The sequence below is a fragment of the Conger conger genome, chromosome 12, assembly GCF_963514075.1.
Source record: "Conger conger chromosome 12, fConCon1.1, whole genome shotgun sequence".
NCBI lineage: Eukaryota > Metazoa > Chordata > Actinopteri > Anguilliformes > Congridae > Conger > Conger conger.
The window spans coordinates 13,313,700-13,329,459 of record NC_083771.1 but is presented as its reverse complement, the minus strand read 5'-3'; the positions used below and the strand labels follow the sequence as shown (position 1 = coordinate 13,329,459).

Genomic DNA, 15,760 nt, shown 5'->3' with positions numbered 1-15,760 from the left:
GGATAATGCTACACAAGGGACTTCTTAAATCTATCTGCTGTGTAATATCTGGCAGCTGGTTTGTAGTCCTGAGTTGTACATGACCAAATAGCCATTGAGGAGAGTTTTTCCCCTGTCCCCCACCCTGCCAAGCTAAAGGTGGTGTTTGTGGAGGTTGATGGGTAATGTAGTTCACTGGAGAAGTGAGAGGGGGCAAAAACCTAGCCTAGAGACGAGAAGGATGAGACGGGTGCATGGGGGTTGGACCCAAAATGCACGACTCAGAAACAATAGTTAGATAAAGTCCCGTCAGGGCTTTATTCGGGACGAATCCCAGGAGCGTAGTCAAAACAAGCAAAGTCCATACACGTAGATCCAGCCAAACAAACAATAAACAAACAAAAAGCACGGTGCCGAGGGAAGAGGCAAGCTCGTAGTCGGTAGACATGCAGGAAGGTCCGGTAGCAGGAGAGCTGTCAGCGGGGCAGAAATACAGGCAGACGGCAGGCAGGGTCGTAGTCGAGGGCGATGCGGAAGTCGAAACCATAAAACAATCAGCGAGGCAAAGGTACAAAAACGGTAGGCGAGGACGTGGTCAAAAACAAACGATGGTCAACGAAACAGAAATCAATAAACAATGGTCGGTAGGCAGGCTTGGATCTTAACGAGTAATCAATGACAGCAATGCTCAAGAGTTGCTTTAACGTACAAGAGGCAGACAATTTCGCAAAGAACAGAAGTGCGACTGGGCTATAAATTCAGGTGTAGACAGGTGTAGACAATTAGTTAGAGAGCAGCAAGGGAATGGAAAACAGGTGCGATGGATGACAAGTTTAACAAGGTAATTAGTAATCGTTATAAACCTATCCTGCCCTAGCATTAGTAAATTAGTAAATGACATGCACGAGAAACGTAAGGTAACATAAACACATGATTAGTTTGTTAGTTTTACCCAATCCTGATCTAGCGTTAGTAGTTTTAGTAAATAGACAAATGGAAACAATTAGGGTGTGAGTGACAGAAAGAGAGAGAGAGAAAGCCGGAAACGCAAGGTTTGCGGAAAGACATGTAAAAGTGTATGTTTAAACAACGACCAGTCAGCGTAACAATAAACATAAATCAAAACATAACACTAAACGAACTAAGACGATAACCACTCAACATAACAAGGTAAAATAATAGTAACGAAACATAACTAGACATGACAAGAAAATAAATTGTAACAAGAAACAAACGAAACAACATGACGAACCTAGACTAACATAATACATGATAAGACAATACGTGACTAAGACAAATGATAAAACATAAAACAAGGCAAGACAGACCTGAAATGTGACAAAGGATCTCGAGAGCTGAAACCTACAGACAGTCCCTGCTTCACTGCTTCATGCTTCGTGAAAAGGGACTGTTGATGTTTGTCTGGGATATTAATGTGAATGAGATTTTGTGTCCAAGGGTCAGAGGGCAAGTAAAAATAGACTCACAGAGAGACAGTCTGAATAATGGATCTGAGCATGCTCATAAACTCATCCTTTATTCATTGCGTAACATTATAATTACATTTCTTCCACAGAAACGACTTCTGCTTTCTGCCCTCACCCCACATGAGAAAACACACGGCACATACAATATGCATTTCTGCACAAAACTGCAGACCTGTATGGACGTGTATTTGCTTTAAATTAAGCACTCCTTAACGCACTGCGGCACTATTTATGTAGCGCAAGATGCAACAATAAACTTTACAGAAGCATCTAATGTATGTATGTACCCATGTGGGTACATTGTGTGTTACTGCATGTGTGTGTATGTGTGTGAGTGTGTGTTCCTGCATATGGGTGTGTATGAGTGCGTGTGTTTGTGTTTGTATGTGGGTGTGTGTGTGCTGGTGTGTGTGTTTGTATGTGGGTGGGTGTGTGTGTATGTGTGTGTAACTTTGTTTGTGAGTGTGTGTGAATGTGTGTGTGTGTTGCTGCATGTGCGTGTGTTTGTGAGTGTGTTCCTGCATGTGTGTGAGAGAGAGTGTGTGTGAGTGCATGTGTGTGTTTGTATGTGTGCGCGTGTGTTTACAAGTGTATGCGTGTGCGTGTATGTGTGTCACCTTGTGGTTGTGGGTGTGTTTGTGCATGTGTGAGCATGTGTGTTTGTATGTGGCTGCGTGCGTGTGAGTATATGTGTGTAACCGTATGTTTGTGGATGTGTGAGAGAGAGACAGAGTTTGTATCCTCACCACATCAGTTAAATTGAAAACTCCTTGGCCTCCTGCTGAGTTTGGGCAGCTGCTGACACTTCCATGCGCTTCAGCTTCTCTCTGCTTCAGGCATCAGCCCGCCCCTGAGCACGTGTCCCTGGCACAACGTGAACCTCCAGCGTGCTCATCTGTTAATGTCTGTCATCATCAGCGGGTGCCCTGCGTTGTGCCCTAGACCCGCGTTGTGCTTTTTTTCTGCCGCGTTTCCCCCGTTCGCTCACACTTGGCTTGACGCGTCCCTCTAACGCCGTTACCAACGGAACATTACGGAACATTACCCAGCCTCCATTATTCATGCCCCGGGTGAGGAAGCTCTGCTCGTAGCTCTGTGGCGAGGGACGCCTCCGCCGCTCCGGCGGAAGGAAGATTATCCAAGGAGGCCGCTGAACCCGGCTCACCCTCCCACACCCCCCACCCCCCGTCCCCGTCCCCGTCCCCGTCCCCGTTCCGTTTTTCCGGTTCGCCTCGCGCTGACATCTGGCCCCGAGCCTCCAGGACTTCTCTTCCAGGGTCAGAGTTCTGGGTCTGGCCGTGTGCAGCTGCTTTCTCCCCCAGGCGGCTCACTCCGCTGACTGCATGGCCAAACAGAGCCTCCCCCCAGGAGGGCTGCATGCATAACATGGTCCAAACAGGAGGCAGTACTTTATACACGTATCCACAGTGTTTTATACACTTATACACTGTGTTTTATACACTAATACACTGTGTTTTCATACACTTATACACAGTGTTTTATACACTAATACACAGTGTTTTATTACGCTAATACAGTCTTTTATTACACTAATACACAGTGTTTTATACACTAATACACAGTGTTTTCATACACTTATACACAGTGTTTTATACACTAATACACAGTCTTTTATACACTAATACACAGTCTTTTATTACGCTAATACAGTCTTTTATTACACTAATACACAGTGTTTTATACACTAATACACAGTGTTTTATTACACTTGTAGACAGTGTTTTATTACACTAATACACAGTCTTTTATTACACTAATACACAGTGTTTTATTACACTTATACACAGTGTTTTATAAACTCATACACAATGTTTTTATACACGTATACACAGTGTTTTATTACACTTGTACACAGTGTTCTATAAACTCATACACAGTGTTTTTATACACGTATACACAGTGTTTTATACACTTATAGACAGTGTTTTATACACTTACACACAGTGTTTTTATACACTTACACACAGTAACTTTATGCTCTATTCCTGTTTCTGCTGACAGACTGTTTACCGGGGGGTCGGGCGGCAGGGAGGGGGGGCTGTTACTGTGCTGAGAAATCCATTAAAATGTTTGTTTTAAGTTCTGCAAAAAGTTACTGCTGTTCCTCACCTTTCCTGCTAATTTCACGCTTCTGATTATCATCCAAATACCATGTAATTGGTCAACATTGGGAAGACAGAAACTAAATCTGTTTGCAAAGCATTACCTGGGCAATGGGATATTGGGTTCGGATAGAGTGCTATTCCATTCCTTTAGCAGGCAGTGAGTGACTTACTTCTCCCTAATTGTTCACCACACTTACCTAGTGTGACTTACAATGACAGATAAGTATGGGCCCTTACCAGAGTTACATGGGCAACAGCGCAGTCTTGGTTAAGAATAGAGGAACAACGAGTGTACGTGAAGCATTATAAAATCAATGAATGAAAGCAGACCCATTACACACCATAGCATACCAAAACATAACATAAACAACCTTATGTCGAACTAGAACCATAATACAAAATGAACATACTGATAGAATAAAGCACAATCCACATGTTACCAAGTGAAGAAGTGGATTTTGTGCTGCGGATGTATGCAAAACTGAAAAAGGCTTATTTCTCAAAATGGTGGTTTGAAAGAGTGTAATGTTCTATTGAATATTATGGCCAATCTGTACTTTAGTGTGCTGCTAAATTATTCATTTGGTCACATTTTCTGTGAGCTATCGAGTGCATCAATAAACTTCAAAAGAGCTGTGTCACTGCCACAGTCAATTAGGCTATGTGGGCAATGTTCTTACTCCAAAATGAAACAGTCTTACTGATGAACATTTTGAACATGTGCTTTTTTTTGCGCCACAACAGCAAAATATTCTCCTTAGCTGTTGAATGAGAACTGAACCCTCCAAATTCTCCTTTCTCACAGTCACACTGGAATTGATTGGCAGTGTCTCACTGTTGGAACATATGTAATCTCTGTTATGGGGAGAACCGGTTGGAACAACTCGCAGACTCAAGGATGTAGTTAACGGCAGGCTTTAATCAGAGTGTAATGAGGAGAAGGCGGAGCGAGGTCCGCAAACAGGTAGCGGTCGAAGCCGGGAGGTCAATCACCCAGGTGGCCGCCGCACATTGGTAGTGGTTGCGGCGAGTTTCTTCCTCATCGCTGTAAAGCGATTTGAATGTCTCAAAATGCGCTATATAAATGCAGTGATCTACCTTATCTATCTAATTCCGGGCCCCGTGGCCCAAACCAGCCAAACAAACAGCAGCAACTGTCGGTGCTTTTGCAAGTGTTGCACCATATTAGAAGGCATCAGGGCCATAAGGTGATGACCAAGGCTGTCTCATATCATTTAGCCAAAGACACGGTCACCATGTTGTCAGCAAAGAGCGATTCCGGAAACTGATCAACAAACTTGATAATGTGACAGGGAGGGAAGTCCTCATTAGCCCCATCTCTGCACACTTGTAGTTCATAGCTGAAGAGATAAGATTTAGCTTTTAGGCAAACTAGGCAGTAGGTACACTTAGGGGTAGGAAAAGGCAAACATTGCTGGGCTGAATGGCCTGTTCTTGCCATTACCTTATGTTATGTTATGAGACTTACCTTTGTGAATCTATTTCTCACAAATTACAATATGCGACATTCACTTAAAAAATTGACTCAGTTTAAAAGAAACAAAGGCCTAAAATATAACAAGCCCAGCAAAGCATTTTGGGAAAAAAATAAAAATAAACAAGATTTATTGTAAGACAACAAGTCCCCAATATCTTTGAGTCAAACTCATAAATTACAGGGAATTCCATCATTATTTTCGAATTTTTCCTGGGGGAGGACCACCAGACCTAATATAATAATTGTGCCTGCCATGAATTTTAGCTTGTGTGACGCCCCTTCAGCCCATTGCTCCTGATGGGCGACTACGTTCAGAGAACTACAAATCCTGCTCCGCACCATGATGAAAATACCAAATGAATAACCACAAACAAAAACCAGGAAAGCGCTAAACAAAACCAGCCACCGATAACAACAAGCAGCAACAACAAAACAGTCCGCTCAAAGAGAGAACATCGTTGTTTATGAAACAGTGAGCTCCGCCAACACCACTCTGTCCACCTGCCACAAGCACACCTTTAAAGAGAAGGAAGAGAAGAAAAGAGGGAAGGGCAGGAGCACGCATGAAAGAGAAGGGTTAACACCTCTGAAGCGGTGGCAGATAAGATAAATACGGGCTGGATGTCTGAGAGACGCCAAAGGATGGCACCATGGGAAATGTTTTCCAACTGCCTCTTACTCTCTGCCTTTTATCTTTCCGATTGAATGGAGTCAGGTAAAGTGCAGTACGTAAGCAAGTCAGCGTGCGGTCCATTCTGAATGTGTATCCTTGACTGGTGATGTGCGGTCTCTTGAGGTAATGTGGTGTTTTTGTGTTTTTAATCGTTTTTTTGTTATTATTCCGAAGATGAACGCACGGGGCACGACGGGACAGGATTCTTTCATTACGGTTCCTCCCACACTACCCCCACAGCTGAATTCAGATTAGTCTCCAACCATGGAAACCTCTGTCCACGCCCACGGCGTCTCCACGGTGATATTTTACGTGTAATTTGGTGCGGCTGGGTTGTCACCCCCCTGCTGTAATCTGCCCATGGGACAAGGTCCCAGCTCTCAAATTAATTCCACACATGCGTACCTCCCGGCCTCGTGCTATATGTTTGGTTTTAATTTCTTAGGTCTGCAGTGCAGTTGTTTGGGCAGATTCACCCCCCCCCACCCCACTGTGCCCCCATGCATGAATCCCCCACACCCCCATCCCCAGTGCTTAGTGCACCGACATTAAATCCTGAAGATCCCTGGAGATTCACTGTGCATGCACTCCCCATAATCCATCAACCCATAAACCACCAACCTGCGCACCCAAGAGACGCCAGGGTGGTTTTTATTGCACACACACTGTACAAGAACGTACACGCGCACATGCACACACACACTTACACACACACACACACGTGTACACATGCACACACACATACATGCATATGCATGCACATACACACACACATGTACACACATGCACACATACACATACAGATCCACATGCACACGCACAAAAACACATATGCACTCAGACTCACAGACACATGCATGTCAGGGCTATAGGTCAGCTCCTGTGTAGACACAGAGCAAAGGGCTTGTCCCAGTGGCAGCAGTTTATCTTTACAGGACGGAAGTGCTGTCTGCAGACTTAGTACATGCTGGGTTCAGGAGCTCAGGAGAGCTGTCTGCTCAGACATAGTGCATGCTGGGATCAGGAGCTCAGGAGAGCTGTGTGCTCAGACATAGTGCATGCTGGGATCACGAGCTCAGGAGAGCTGTGTGCTCAGACATAGTGCATGCTGGGATCAGGAGCTCAGGAGAGCTCTCTGCTCAGACATAGTGCATGCTGGGATCAGGACCTCAGGAGAGCCGTGTGCTCAGACATAGTGCATGCTGGGATCAGGAGCTCAGGGGAGCTCTCTGCTCAGACATAGTGCATGCTGGGATCAGGACCTCAGGTGCCAGCTGAACTGAAGTGAGAAAGAGAGAGAGAGAGTAACCTACTCACTGTGGTCATTTCCATAGTGTTTGCATTGTTGTCGTTTGTCATTTGTTTGTTTTTCATGCTGTTTGTAGTCATATTCCCTTCTATATGTACACTTCTGCAAAATCTACAAATGTATCTCATGCCACTAAAGCATTTTGAATTTGAGAGAGAGGGAGGGAGAAAGACAGAGAGAGTGACGCCAGAGGGAGGGGGGCTCCCGTCTTAGCGCTTAGCGTTAGCGGAACGAGGCAGGATCCTCCCCGAAGTGACTGAGCAGGGCTGATGCAGGCTATGGGCTGGTTAATTACTTCTGCCAAAGCGAATCTGTGTTCAACGCGCCGACGTGCCCGTCTGCATGCTCCTGTAACCCCGTCTGTCATATCAACCGCTCCCCGCCCCTGCCGGCTGGGCCCTAATGTGACGGGGAGGGAAGTCCTCATTAGACCCTCGCCGCACACCTGATTAATGTGCGGGGAGAGTCAGCCGGACAGCTACTGGATGGCAGATAGAGGCTACAGCTGGAGAATCATCACTAAAATGATTACAGCTGCAGCCTCCGTGTTAGCCGTGGCTTTGGGGCTTTACTTAAGGTTTACTTAAGGGGCAGCTTGTAGGCTCGTGGCAGACGTACTTGACTGGGAGCTGGAAGGTGGGTGGTTTGAGGCCCGGAGTAGCCGTGGTAAGGTCTGCCCAGCTGTTGGGCTCTTAACCCTTGTGTTGTCTTAAGGGTCACTATGTTTAACAGCAGAGAAAACCCCCTAAATGATGTTTTTTCAACTTGAAATTTGATGAGAAAGTTTGTGATGAGTGACAGGTTGTTTCTTCATGCAAAATAGATTTGGGGTTTAAAATGCAATAATGATGCCTTATTTTAGGGGTTTAGTGAAGGCAGTCATTTTTTACCCTTAGGACAAGGGGAGTATACAGAATGCTAAGACGACACAAGGGTTAACCCCATATTGCTCCTGGGGAAGTCTAATCAACTATAAGTCGCTTTAAATTAAAGCGTCAGCAATATAAGAAACGTATTTATTTACTGCCCATTCAAACAGCCATCAACGTACCTTCAATGGAGAATTTGAGTCCAACCCAATTTACCTGAGGTGTGTGAATTGAACTGAAGAAGTGTGGTTCCTGAATCGTGCCATTCTTCCGCCCGCGTAGCTGCGTAGCTGAATGCGCAATGCCCATTCATCACCTGCCAACTGACGTGTTCACGGTCCAGGGAGCAGAGCGTCAACCTGGCCTCAACTCCCTTCATTAACACATCGATTTTCTTTTAGGCTCAATCACTTTTCACTTAACAACCAAGAAAAGGGCTGTTTCTTTTTCTGAAGTTTCGCTTTCCATTGCATTGCAGGACTGAGGGGTAATTTTCTTATATTTTTCATATATTAACTCATTAATGTTAATACGGGTTTTTACATTTTGCTAATTGAGATTTTCATTTGTTTCCACCCTCTCAGGCCTGACCTGGTTGAAACATTTCTTCGCTGAACGATGAAATGCATAAACGTCCTTTTAAAGACTTGTTTATAGAAAGCAGACCTTCCCTCTCTGTGCTACTAGCAGTTCTTTCTTCAGTTTCGTAATAAAAAGGTATAATATAAAGAAATAAGACCTGATTAATTATTTCTCCATCTCCCTTTGGATGTTCTAAGGTCAAAGAAATCTGAATGAAAAACAAGCAGAATACAAAGAGGCCTCTAACCTTTGAATGTGAAAATGCAGTATTGGGGTACAGGGGATGGGCATGAAGCTCTTCTGTTTATGAGAATGACATATACGGTAGATGGATAATGTGTTTTTAAAACCTATAAAAAATAGCTCAGATTTGGGAATCTGCACATACATTTTTTAATGTGGTTTTTCATTGTATTGTGTGCAATATCATGGAGACTGTTGCTCAACGCACCCACACAGTAGTACACAGTAGTTTGAATATGCAAGACGCTTCAAAGTTACTCTTCTGAAAACCGTGCGGGCGGCCTGGTCCTACTGAAAGCCTCTGACGTGGCTCTGCTTCCGCTTATCGGAGATTTCAAAGGCCCAGGGTCCTGTGGGGCAGCGCGACTAAAAGCGTCTTCTGCCGCTCGCGTTCCTGCGAGAGGCGGCAGCTCCCTCCGACCGCTCGGCTGCCGAATGATCCGAGCCTCCGGGAACCGGCCAGAGACATGCCGGAGACTCTGGAAAGACGGCTTATTTTCCTCTGATGCCCGGCCCTTCGCTCTGAAACAGAGAAACGGAGAGAAGAGACTCTCGCAGGAGGCCCCGCTTCCATTTCGGACTGCTGCAGATGGTCGGACTTCCGAGAGAATTACTTATCGAGGCCTTGGAAGGCAGGCCAGATGCTGGGCGAGTCTCAATCTCTTCTGGCGGGACTGTACACAGATGAAAGAGGACTCCTCCTTGCACTGTGTAGTCTCCCTGCCGTAACGTCCAGCTCTGTCAGCTGGACCAGCTCGTAAATTGAGCAGGTCAGGCTGGTCGTAAACTGCTCTAGCTGGGTATGAGCTGGCCAACCAGCATAGCAATGCTGGTCATGAAGCAGGTCTAGCTGGGTATGAGCTGTGTCAAAACATGGTTTGACCATGTTCAGCTGGGTGCTGGTCTGAACTGGTCAACCAGGTACCATCTGTTTCAAAACCAAGCTGGAGCTGTTTTCAGCAGGGCCAAAATGTACTGAAGGCAAATCAGTAACACCTCCCTTCTTTATACATACATTTTTCAAACCATTGTCAGAAAGCACAAAGGACGGATGGACGCGTCAGTGGTCTTCGATGTTTTCGACCCGTTTTCATCGCCCGCAAGCTGTTCCTCTTCAGCACACACAGAGGAAGCGTTGAAGCTGGATCTGGCACAAATTCCAAGGCTCGTGTGGAATGTGTCTGCTGGCTTCCCTTCTGAAGCCCTTTGACCGGCCGAGGCTCCTTGTGTAGCGAGAGAATGGCAGCCGGCAGTCTGGGCCTGAGCTAATATGAGGTGGAATGGCATCAATCAACCAACCAAGACGATATGGTCCATGGCTAGCCAAACCACTAGCACAAAGGCACAGTAGGTGCCCTTGAAATCAGGTTGCCTCACCAGATGGTGTCCAGTTCTTTTGTGGTTGTTTTTGCCTATATAGCATAAATAAGTACTCTCTCCCTCTACTTTGTACTGTGTGTATGTGTGTTTATGTTTCTCGGCTTTTGGTGTGTCAGTTGTCAGAACTTTTAATCATTTTAAATCACAAATCTCAAGAGCAGCACATCGAAGGTGTCCATGTTGATGTCACACTTGAGTGGACAGGCCGCACCTGCAGATGAGTGTCACATTTATTCCACTGGCGGAACCACCATCACTATCTGACTCCACTAATATCATGCAGTAATATTAACATTTATTTATATCTAAGACAGATTTTATTCAGTGTTAGATATACATAATTCTCTGAGGGCTTGATATTTTGAGACTTTGGAATTTTAAGGTTATAACTGACATATTTGCCAAAGATTAGTGTCATAAATAAATTGGTTATATGCACATAATAGCTATACTTTTATACAAAAATAATACCATCATTATCTCTCCCCATTCTCTGACCGACCCAACCCAACCCAACCCCGCCCCACTCCCCATGCAGGTGTCGGAGAGGTGCGACTACGTGTTTGTGAACGGGAAGGAGACGCGAGGGAGGGTGAGGGTGGCGGTGAACTTCACCTACGGCCCCCTGAGCTCCCAGCTGGAGATGAGCGTGTGGGCGCCCCGCCTCCCCCTGCAGATCGAGGTGTCCGACCCCGAGCTCAGCCAGATCAAGGGCTGGAGGGTGCCCGTTGCCCCCGGCGACCAGAGGTGCGTGATGGTCTGGGGAACTGCTGTAACTTCCAGCTTGAAAATGGAGCTGGTCAAGCTGGTCATAAGCTGGGTATGAGCTGGTCAACCTGCTAGTGCTGCTTGCTTGTGGGAGCTGTTTCAAAACATAGCTTACGCTGGGAGCTGGTCTGAACTGGTCAACCTGCTTCCATCCGTTAAAAACCTAGCTTGAGCTGTTTTTTCCAGCAGGGTTGCGGGTTCCCCTCCCAGTCAGGGCATTGCGGTTGTATTCCTGGTGCGCAGTATTTAAAATGCATTGCTCCAGTAAATATTGTGCTGTATTAAACTGATTTTCTGTAAAAGAATGCGAGCTCTGTGAGTCTCTCCGGATAACAGCGCCCACAGAATGCCTAAAATGCAAACACAAAATGTCTGTCCTGACCTGCCCTTTAAGAGCAATCCCCCAAGTTTTCATTACTTGGCTTACTCCACCGGCTGAGTAAAGCACACATTTTATTGTCCATTCTAAGTTCTGGCTTTTCTATGATACTTAATACTGAACCTTGGCACCTAACATATTACACTGACAACAAACTGTAGTGGAAGTTACGTGGCAGTTTAAAATTTAGTCTGCGTATTACTCCACTTGTCATTTAGCGGGTTTGTTCTTAGCAGTCTGGCTGTTTGGCAATGCACCGTTCCTGTTCATATTATCGTAACCCCACAAAAAAGTCACAGAACGCCAGTGTGTTCAAGCCCTGATACTAATCCTAACTTTCATGGGAACTAGGGACACATTTTAATTTTAACAAACAAATAATCAGTAGTCATTGTGGAGAATTATGACTTAAATGATTAGATTTAAACTATATCGCTCACCAATAAAAACGTGAGTGATGCAAGAGGTTCTTGCCTTGGCTTTGTGAGTGGGTTTCTTTTTACTCACGTTCAAAAGGCATTATGCCAAAATGTCGGCCACCATATAAAAACAAAGAGCAATATTTATTTAGATAGGTCTTAAATTTTGACAAAATAGCAGTGTAATCAACTTGGTGCAGAGAATGTAACGTGTCTCCATTCTAACTGCTACACTTACATTGTCTATTAAACCAGTACAGACCACGATTTTCATGTGTGTAATAATAAATGAAAAAATAAAATGTTGCAGTTGCAAAACTTTATTTGTAACTTAATCCCACTGATACAGTAGCTCATTATTTCAACTCTCCAAGGGCATAAGGAAGGCAAATGGAACACAGCAGTAAACATTGCTTAGGCAGAGTTTCCATAGGAAATCAATAAAGTGGTCAGTTATAGGTCTTCAAATTAGAAACAAAATCTTGTAATGTATTCAAAACAGTGCAATTTTCACAATGCCAAAAGGCTGCTTTGCGGCTTACTGCACAGCAAACAGATTTAGTAATATGGATTTGCACTTTAATTTATTGCCAAGGAGCCTGTGGCTAGCAACAGCTAATTACACAAGACCACTAAATGGCATAGTTCATTTGATTGTGGTCAGCTAACTAACCTTGAGATACTTTTAGTGGTTATGGATCATAACATAGTAGACATGGTTCCTTAACAGGGGATTTAACAAGACAGAGGAAGATGTTTGGGAACAAGGCTCAGGCTAATGAGCTGGATCATTTGTCTGTAACCACTATCAAGTCTTATTTGGGTTATGTTGCCAAAATACCTTTGTGGGTCTTTAGGAAACAACAGTGAATGAATTCAATGTAAATTATAATAAAATAGCAATGCTAGCTAGTTTGAACTATGACGGGTCCCTATTCAGAACAGCAACCAATGTGGGATAGTTCTCCCTCACTGTATTCGGCTACATGCCTATAGCATGATACTGACTATCTGTTGGCACCAGTGCCCAGATGTAGATGCCCAAGCCTGTAATAGTTGGTTTAAATATAGAGACAACTTACAATTGACAATTTAAATAATTGTGGTTTTTTTCTGAAAGAGGGGTGAAACATTAGGCAGGCCCCAAAAAATCTTATTACAGTAATCATTTTAATCATTATGGTCAAATGTGTGAATGTTTAATGAAGCATAATTGATCTGCAATTAATTGTTAACGTCCCTGATGTGGACATAATTGCCAGTGAACCATCTCCCCAAGCAAAGTTCCATGTGTGAATTGTAGTTTTAGCCTCTCTGTCGTCACTTATGTCAGTCTCAGGATCGCCTCGTTCTCCCCGTTCACTGATGCCACTTGTCACACTGCAGAGGTCCAGTTCATGGCAGCGTAGCGCTAACCTTTCCCCTTGTTGAGTGGGTGGGCGGCGCAGAGTCTGAACTGAACCGCGACCTCCTCGTGTTCAGTGCCTCGGGGCACCATGGCTCATTAAACTCGCTGCGTGCTGTGAGTCTCGTTTCTGCCCGGTAACTGGACTCTACAGTGACCAGATTGGCTGGTGGTCGTATGCTGTGAGTCCCCTGATCACTCCTAAGGGCTGTTTGTAGCTAGCATGCACTTTGTTCATTTGCTCTCGTGTTCAAGAGTCTGGAACATATTACTGTGGACATCTACTGTAGCAGGCCAAAGAGTAAGCCAGAACTTGGAAAAGTGGAGAACATAAGTGGTATTCTAAAGTTTTTGGAAGCAGGGTTATCATTTAGTTTAGTTTAGTTTTAGGGCTGGAGCAAGATTAGAGCAAGACTACATGTTCAGCAGTGAGAGTTAGGGTTAGTGCCAGGGTTCAATTTGTATTTGGATAGTCAAAAATATTTCCCACTATTGGGAAAACAACAAATTTCCTTGTGCTTGTCCTTGTCTGTATTGAGGTTATATTTAGGAGTCAGTTTAGTGATGGAACTAGGCTCTGTATTATACTTTATTATAGTTTTATCTGCATTTGTTCTTGTTGTATTAGTATTGCCATTACAATCCAGGCTGTGTTTGTTTCTAGGTCCCTGCAGAACAGGGACAGCGACCATGATGATGAAGAAGGAGAATACGATGAAGAAGAAGGAGGCAGGCGTGGCCAGGGGTGCGTGCCACAGTACCAGGGCGCCATGGTGCGAGTCCTGACGCACTTTGTGGCCGAGCCGACGGACGGGCGTGGCCAAACAGACTTCCTGTTGGGCAGCGACTGGCAGGTGGACGTCACAGAGCTGGTGTGGGACGGCCTCAGGGTCCGGGAACCCCAAACCGCCCAGCTACGGGATGGCCAGGTTCTGATGGGCCTGCAGAAGGGGGAGACCTCCTTACAGGTACACAATGCACAATAGTACATCTACAGACACACACCACACAAGAGTACATGTACAGGTACACACCATACAAGAGTACATGTACAGGTACACACCATACAAGAGTACATCTACAGGTACACACCACACAAGAGTACATTTACAGGTAAACACCACACAAGAGTACATCTACAGGTAAACACCACACAATAGTACATTTACAGGTAAACACCACACAAGAGTACATCTACAGGTAAACACCACACAATAGTACATCTACAGGTAAACACCACGCAGGTACACATCTACAGGAAAACATCACACAAGAGTACATCTAAAGGTGCTCACCACACAGGTGTACATAGACAGGTAAACACCAAACAGGTGTACATAGACAGGTAAACACCACACATGTACGCATCTACAGGTACAAACCAGACTGGTACACATCTACAGGTAAACACCACACATGTACACATCTACAGGTAAACACCACACATGTACAAATGTACAGGTACACACAATACAGGTGTACATCTAAAGGTGCTCACCACACAGGTGTACATTAACAGTCTGTACGGTCTCGATTCTCAAAGCGTCTCAGACAGCATCTCACATGCGGCTGGATTTAGCCACACGTTTCCCCCGACAGCCAGCCACCATCACCACCTCCACTTCCCTGGAGGAGAGCAAGCAAAAGAGAGAGAAAACATGCCACAGGACCCTTTCATTTGTCTGCCCCCTCCAGATGAGTTAAGAATTGTTGAATAACATCAGTGTGAGTACGTCCTGATACAAAGAGCAGACTTCCACCCGCCCACCTCTCCAACCCCCTGCTGGTCTGTCCCTGCTGAAGTCAGCCAAAGCTCGTCAGGTGGTTATTTCCCGCCCAACTGGGAGGAAGAAACAGAAACCGGCCATCAAATCACGGTGTGAAAATTAAAGCCTTCTCTTCTCTTGGCTTGTCTGAGTCTGTCTGGAGTATCGACCTCCGCATTACTACCATATTAAGTTCCGCTTAATAGAGAAATTGCCTATGGATTTTACCCACGCTGTGAGAACAAACAACAGCTTGATTCGACCAGGTGGTTAAAGATTAAAAAGTCATTAAAATCCAATAACAACCGCCCCCCCTCCCCCCAATACTATTGGCTGAAGTTTTGCAAAAGCCAAGAACACGATCATTCAGAAATAATCCATCATTTTATGCAGAATAAGCTTTCTCTGAACTGTGTCTTGAAATTTTAAATAGCACTCAAGCACAATGACCCCAATCAAGCAAAAACGGTTCACTTCATGCCCGCAGGCTCAATTATGAGATGGCCTGCCATCCAATAAACCAGTTAATGACATTCTTTTTTTCCAGAATATTTAGAAGAATGTCTTGTATCGAAATATACCGGGGCGAACCAAAATCAGGTCATTGCAGGTCACGAATGTCGATTTTAAGGCCTGTCTCCATGCGCGACTTCAGCAATAGGTTTATCGTTTTTACGTTCTTTACCTCCTGCTAAAATCCGGCAGTGTTTGAGATGGAGATGAAGGGACCGGGGGAGTTGTGCATGCTGGAAAACAGGCAGTGCTTCTGTCAGGACGTTTACGGGGAGGGAGAGAAAGACGGATGAGAACGGCACTCACTTTGAGACGGAGACCAAATTGGCTGATCGTTCGGAGCGAAAGTCAACCATGGCCCGAG

The 15,760-nt window shown here is 44.9% G+C and overlaps 1 protein-coding gene across 1 annotated transcript in view; it reads left to right on the top strand.

Annotated features, from left to right (window-relative positions):
- Nucleotides 1-15,760, top strand: part of si:dkey-112m2.1 (transmembrane protein 132D) — a 121,080-nt gene that overhangs the window by 96,035 nt on the left and 9,285 nt on the right. Inside the window, exons 6-7 of the mRNA XM_061262071.1 lie at nt 10,685-10,893; nt 13,782-14,085. Of these exons, the coding sequence (XP_061118055.1) occupies nt 10,685-10,893; nt 13,782-14,085 (513 nt within the window). The remainder of the gene's footprint in view (nt 1-10,684; nt 10,894-13,781; nt 14,086-15,760) is intronic.